The 7,564-nt window shown below is 37.8% G+C and overlaps 1 protein-coding gene across 1 annotated transcript; it reads right to left on the bottom strand.

The window, feature by feature from the left end:
- Positions 1–415: 415 nt before the first annotated feature.
- DAPL1 (death associated protein like 1) lies at positions 416–6,236 on the bottom strand (the record flags this gene model as incomplete). Its single annotated transcript, XM_010173833.1, has 3 exons — positions 416–535; positions 2,102–2,165; positions 6,149–6,236. Coding segments are annotated over 3 exons (272 nt in total), but the record flags the coding sequence as incomplete, so codon positions are not given.
- Between the last annotated feature and the right edge of the window lie 1,328 nt (positions 6,237–7,564).

Here is a 7,564-nt window from a genome sequence, read left to right as displayed (position 1 = left end):
CTATTGACACATCTAATCTCTCAGGCAATGTGCTTTTCATTTGTCACCTGCTCTCTTAGGATCATAGACACTCAGCTCTGCTATTTATGTAAAAAAAAAACCAAAACAAAACAGAAAAAGAAGGCTGACAGTTTCCAGTACTTCAGTCAAAATTCACACAGGAAGAGAAGCTGTTAAGACTTCTTGGCACTGAGTAATTCCTGTACACTAGTAAAACCAAGCTACACGGAAGCCATGATATTTTAATAAAACCCAAGTACATTTAGTAGCTCTTCTTAGAAAGTATTTTATTGTCAGTAACAGAAATACAGTAAGATACAAGGCACACAGCTTTTGATCCTTTGACCACAATGTGCAAGTGCTATTTAGAACAGAATCTCACTTTTAAGTAAACATGAGTATTTTAATGAGTATTTTAACATTTCCGTGGCTGTTGAATAATGTAAATTCTTTTAGGCAGTGTGAACTTCTCCAAGGCAGGCTGTGGCTTTTGGTGAGCCACTTGTAATGCTGTTGCATGAATTTTGTGGCTCATCTGTAACATTAAAGGGGAAAAAAGTTGTGATAGAATACAGCCTTTCTGCTATTCTATTCCTAAATTCCATCATATGAAAGTAGTTTAAAAAGGTAGTAAAACCTAACTCCACAAAAAGTTCAAATGATCAATACATAAGACTCATGGTGACTCTGTACATACAATTGTAATTTCTGTTTTCAAAGTGATATTAGCCTGACTACCTTCAGTGAACTATAAATTTTTTTCCTCTTTTTTTTTTCAGTAGTTCATAGAGGGAGTTGTCAAGATAAGAAAAGCAGAGCAAATAACCAGTATGCCAGAGTTAACAGTAAGTTGCTTCAAATTCTTATTTTCCCAGATTCCAGTCATCATCATTACAGTATCTAATTAGCACCTGCAAAACTACTGAGGAGGTTTTATGTATGAGATTCTGGAAACCAACAGAAGAAAAGGGTAGGTCAGAACAGAGGAGATGGGGACAAGTGGAGGAGAAACAGGATGACTCGTATCTCTTCTCCTTAACAAACAAAGTCTAAGCAAAAATTCAAGATCTACATTCTAAAGCTATAATCACATCTCTTGACGAAAGGCTTATGTTGAAATGATGCAAATGATGTTTTATCAAGATCTGTGGATGAGGAACTATTGTATGCTTCAGAATCTAAAGACTGCATGTCTACGAAAAACAGATGATAACCATCAGATCTTCAGATTAGCATGCAAATTAAAAATCTGCTTGTTAAATCAGCTCTTGCAAAGCGTAGGTGTAAGAGTCTGCATCAACAGACTAGCAAGAGATACCGGACAGCAGTTGGAAGCATGATGATGAATAGAAGGGTCCATCAACAGCTTTGTAACACGAAATTTTAAATGATGTTGTAGTATTTCCAAGGGAGAACCCAGTAAGATGTTTCACTATCTAACGTTCAGCCTCAGGTGAAATAGCTGCACATGGGGCAACAGAGGAATATGCTGTGCCTGTGGTCTCGGGGATCACTTACAGTAGTTTAACGTTAGCTTACCACCTTGGTACCCGCTGTGCACTTGTCAGTGACACTACTCACCTCCTTCAAGAAGCCATCTTCTCACTTCTCTAAGTTATATCCTTACAGAAGCTAAAGCTTTTTCCACAGTGGGATAAAGAACTGAAGACTAGGTTTTGTTCTGGGTTGTAATCCCAGCTCTACCACAAACTTACTATGTCACTGATAATTCTTCCCCACATTTCAATAAATCTAAATCCAAATACCACTTTGAAAAAGAACACACCTTAATATCTTGCTGTACTTTTCTGTAACAGGTATACGTAACTACCCTGGGGCTACTTCATGTTAAATAAGAATGGAATCAAACAGCAGAATAAGAAGGGAAGGCTAGTTACCTTTCAACCATCTAGCATTTTAGCCACACAACCACTAAAGAAATACATCATCCCAGGAATAGTTAGTGGTAGATGACAAACCTACAAATGTCAGAAGACAGTATTTGAAGGAAAATTAACTTTTTTTAGAAAAAAAACCCAACCCATTCAGCTTTATGGAGAAGCCATGACAAACACTATCATGTTCTTCCAGATGTACTTACTTTGTTCAGCGCTTCTGCTAGCAAGACATTCATGTTCCGAGTTCTTGAAAAACTGGCAACAGCACTGTAAAGCAGAAGAATAGTGTTTAGCATTTCCATCTCACAGAAACACTTGTCACTTTCATTTTCCAGACTTAAAACAAAACATTTTGTAATAGAAATGTAGGTTTTGCAGTGAAATCCTTTAATCACATTAAAGACTCGATGATATTTTAAAAAAGGTACACTGCCTCAGAACAATACAAAATCTGTGTTGCAGGCTGTTTTATGTAGATAAGTATTATACAAAATCTCTCTATAAAATGTCCTTAAGTATCTCAAAAGGGAATTTATTTATTTTTATTTTATTTTATTTTTACATTGTGGAGTAGCTTCACAGAAGCTGAGCACTGATATCCAGAACTACAAAATTTGACTTTGTTATTTTCTTGATTCCAATCTAGAACCATGCAAAAAAAATAACCCTCTGTTTTTGGGGAATGTTCCCTTTGACAGCAGCAATTTGTCAAGCAAGAACTTTTTGTGGAAGATTATCCCATTAACTTAATCAGATTCAAATGAAAGACAGCCATGTTACCAATATTCTACAAATAAACAATTGTGGATATGAAATAATTTAGTTCAGCAACAGGAAGAACTGTGGAATGTGCACATTCTTCTGATAATAGCATTATTTGCAGTGACATCTCTGTAGCTTAAAATGGAGTCGAGAAAAGTCATTATGACCCTTGCACATGGAATTGGATGCCTCAAACGTGACTCTCGATATAGCAGATGCTGCTTTAGTTAACGATTCTGTGGATCAGGCAAGACACACTTCCGACGGAATTTGCAATTTAGCAATCGATACAGTTTGCCACACTGACAAATGTAAGTTACTCAAAGTCTGTTTATGCCACCAGATAACTATGACTATGGAAAAGACAGCAGCAAAATTACACAGATGACTGGCAATCAATGAAAATAAAGCCTTCTAACTCCACAAGCCAAAAAACCCAAGACATTAAAAAACAACAACAAAAACCCAAGAACACACCAAACCTTGAATAATTTCTCTTAAAAAAATGAGGTATAGTCAAATGCAACGTATTGTCAGAAAACCGTCAGGCAGACATCTAGTTATGAGCATGTTGCGTTACACTCTATCAAGATCTATATTGCACAGCACCTTTAGAGCAAGCATGTTTTTTTTAGAACTAAATCTCAAAGCTCAGCTCCTGCCAAGACCAAACTCAGCTTTGAGAAGCCACTTTAAGCTACAACAGTGACTTTGAGCCTGTCAGACAACCTCATCTGAATCAGAAACTGAGAGGCAAGGAGTCTGTCTATGGTAGCTACTGAACTACTTCACAGAGTTCTCTGTGACTTCTGTGATTGCAACCTGACAACGAAACACAGCACCCCAACAAGGTATGTATGCTATATTGAGTAACTATTCATTCAGGCACAGAGAACAAGTAAACAGGAAAGAAGTCAGTGTTACTGGCTCAGCTTTGCTCCAAAAACTGTATTTTAGGTTAGCGTCCTCCAAGCCAGTGAGGAGAAAAAACACACAAACAAAAACCCACAGTGGTGATTTCTGTAGCCTGCCAATAAATAGTGTCAACATGTCAGTGTTAAAGATGGCTAAACCCAGTTAATTTAAAAGTTATCCAGCTCATTACAACATTTTAGAGGAAAAAATAAAATCAGATCTTCGTCCAAAAACTGAGTTCAGTGTCAATCTAGTCACAAGCTTCCCTGGCAAAATAATCTATTTCACAGTGATGTTACTAGATGACAGTACTTCATAGTGACTGTCAGACCCTCAGATGCCATGATTGCAATGTACACACAGCCATTCAACTAAAAAGCAAGCCTTCTTGACAGCAGCTAAAGATGTTCAGAAACACCAGAGGTAAATCTGTTCATCAAAAATAACCTAGGCAACTTAAATCTCAGTGTGGAAAAAAACTGTGGGAATCACAACAAAATCACCCAGACCACTTATCTATCCTATATAATCCAGGCTTTTAAAATGGTTACCTGGGTACCAGAGACACTCCACAGTATAGCTGGCTCCTTTTTTATAGATAAAAAGTAATTCATGTCTCTAGATCCCTAGCAGTGGAAGGAGTAATTCACAGCTTTCAGGAAAATTCCAAGATATGCTTTAATAAAGACATGATTCTAGAGCTGCTCCCAGTTTGGGCAGGCCTCTTCAGCAAGCCCAGAGCAAGTTATCATGAGGACAATACAAAGAGCACTTGAAGGGAGTTCTGTTCTTAAGAGATACAACAGAATATTTAATATTGTTTTGTTTGAGTTTATTTTTATGCATAAAACTAGTCCCAAATTGGGACTACAGGAGAGGTATCTAAATGCAGACAGAAATCAGAGCCCACTCCTACAGGTAAGAATACTTGTTTGCAAATGTTTTTTCATACCAAAATGACAAGTCACTTTCAAAGCAACCACAGATGTGTTTCCTACCTATGCCTAATGAAGTAACGCTCAACAGTTTCCAAGGGAAGAATGAATTCCAGGTTGTCTTCATTCTAAAGGGAATGAAACCCCCATCTCCAGCTCTCAAGAGTCTACAAGATGAGACTGGGCCACTGAGCAGCAAAACTTCAATGTTATAGAGGGCTGGGAAAAAAGTGTACACCAGGTGCAGGAGCACTCACTAGAGAAGGATATCCAAGTTCATCTCAACTTACACATTGTTTTGAACACTCACAAAAGGGATAGAGGTATTAACTGCACGAGTTACAATGCCTAGTGGAATTTTAGATTCACCTCCCCAAGCACACTACATTTTGACTTATGCCCACAAATATAATTTTTTTTTTCTATGAAGTCTTTTTCCTATGAAACTTCAAAAGGCAGCACCCAGCTCACCAGTGAAGCAAAGTGACACAGCAAGGTATGTACCATTTTTAGCTGACAGCAGGCTAAAATTCAGGTCTTCCATTTCCTCACAAATACCCTAATCATCATGTGGAGGAGGAGATGTACACCACTCCCTTCCACAGCAAGGTCACAGCCATCAGGACACAGCAGATGTGTTCCAAGAGCAGATCACGGGATCAGGCTCTTCTGAACAAAACCTTGGCATCGCACTGACTAGTTTCTGAACGTCTCAGCAATTATGAGAGGTGCTAGGTACTAATTTCTAATAACTATGCAGTGCTAGATATGCCCCAAAAGAATTGCAGGCTCTTAAAGGGAACTTTTTGTACAAAAAAGAAGGTATATGGTGAGATAAGGAACGTCTAAACTAGGTGGCCACTCAGGAAGTTTAAAATTGTAATAGAAGTAAAAACCTGAGTGTCTAAATCCTATTTAGGCACTGTGTTCCATTTAGGATTTGGACTCTACTACAATTTCAGGAACACCGTAAGTCATAAAAATTTTACCTTCTTATGCTTATATTGATCAACTTAACATTTTGTTTAGTGACATTTACAAAAAGTGCCTATATTTTAGAAAAACATTCAGTCTTTGTTTGAAAAAGCTGTAAGAAAATACTTGTTTTGATGACCACTTCAACCAGTCACTGCTACTTTATTCTACAGTAGAAGCATGCCTTCATTTCAGGGCAAAATAGCTCAAGTAACCTCAGGAAGTAGAAAACAGAAAAAGCCAAATTAGATTTGAGATTGAAACAGGAAATACAGCCTATACAGGAGCTAACAGGTTCTTTGTAGGGGGTGGGAAACGTGGGTTTCATTTCCTTCAGAATGAGGACAGCCTAAAATTAATTCTTAGTTCCCTGGAAGCTGCGACTGTTACTTTATTAGGGACAGGCAGGCATAACACATGACAACAGATAAGAGATTCAGCCTTTGTCTTGCATTGCAAGGCACTGTCCTTAGGTTTTGAAGGTTGCATTGCTTTTTTTTCTTTTGAAGTAGATGATTACCTCAAAGTTGCCTTCTATTTATAAATTGCACAAGTTAATTTAAGAATGAAACTCTTCAGAGTTTAAGAGCTGTCTTTGTTTTCAGCCTGTTACCTATAAAGTGTACCTATGGGGCATGGGGAATATGTCCTGTAGCACAGTACCTTGTCTTTTCTTTTCCTGGAGGTTTACCATTTTTCTCAGCAGGTCTGTTTTCTTGCTTTTTAGACACCCTCATACCTCCAGCTTTGACTGCAAGAAGAAAACACAACTTATGTAAAAATATATATGGAATTACATATTACATTACATTACATACACTTAGAGAAGAAAAAATATTGATAACTCCAGATAATTGTTAATAAGAAAACAGCTTTCAATATTTATTCTTCACTTTTAAACACACACATACATAGAAGTAAGTCAAAGAGATCCAACAAAGACTTCAAACTTCTATATCAAGGCATACTCAAACCAACTTCCAAATACTATAAATCAAGAAGTCAGAGGGTTTCTGGTCACTATCTACATTAAATCTTAACACCTCAGTATGTTAATACGCATTCTTCTCCCCTCAATCTCAGATGTGATAGTTTCAATTTTAAAATTAAAAAGGAAAAAGGCCAAAAAACCAAACCTACCTCTAAACACTTTCAGGTTTTCCAACAATGTCACTAAGAGAAGTAAAGGTTTCACTATTTGCTCAAGGTATTCTAGAATAAAACTAATAATGCAGATAAGAACCAGCTGCATACTTATCTTGTATTCTAACAAGTTTAATTACATTTTATTAAGATACCTGCCAATCACAAAACCATTAGCACTAATTAAGCTACAGACGACCTAACAATAACAATTTAAGTTCTAAGGCATGTCAGAAAACTAAATTCTGAACAAAGAACATATAAAGTTATCTACAACATCTTTTTGAAAGAAATACTTTCTCCTTGTTCACTAGGGGTTTTTAAGTTTTAAAACTGTGAAAGTAAGAACAAACTTAGTATGTATTTCAGATTATCTACAGCTAAATCTGCAGAAGTCGTGTGTGTGCACATGCAGGAAACACACCGCGCAGTAATGCCAGCTCTGCGCTCCCAGGTTCTCACTCCAGAACTAATGAGGAGGCAAGCACGAGCTGATTACCGGCTGCACGCTTTTAGAAACTCTCTAACAATCCCAAGCCTGCAATTAACTACTGAACATTGTATCGGTGCTGATCACCCGTCAGGGAGAGCAGTGGTTTGAGTACCAGGCTGAACGCGCATCAGCCTGCGCTCAATGGCACCATCGAGTCAGAGAAAGAGCTCCAAGAGGGAGATGGAAAATAAATAACAAATAAAAGACTTTTTCACGTTACGATATGAAGTGAGGAATAAGACACTAAAAAAAAGATTAATTAGAACATTGATACTTATTACTCTTCCCATTACTTGATAACGCACTCCTGGTTAAGGCAGCAGGGGAGGACAGCAGGACACCACCTGCCGCCTCAGATCCAGAGTCAAGCAGCTGAGGTTTAACCTGACCGGAGCGGGTACCGGATCAAACCCCAGCGGGGTGTGACGGCTCCGAGTGGCACA

The sequence above is a fragment of the Antrostomus carolinensis genome, unplaced genomic scaffold (assembly GCF_000700745.2).
Source record: "Antrostomus carolinensis isolate BGI_N321 unplaced genomic scaffold, ASM70074v2 scaffold52998, whole genome shotgun sequence".
In the NCBI taxonomy this organism is placed as follows: Eukaryota; Metazoa; Chordata; class Aves; order Caprimulgiformes; family Caprimulgidae; genus Antrostomus; species Antrostomus carolinensis.
Note: the sequence above shows the minus strand (reverse complement) of the source record. Positions and strands in the feature narration are given on the sequence as shown.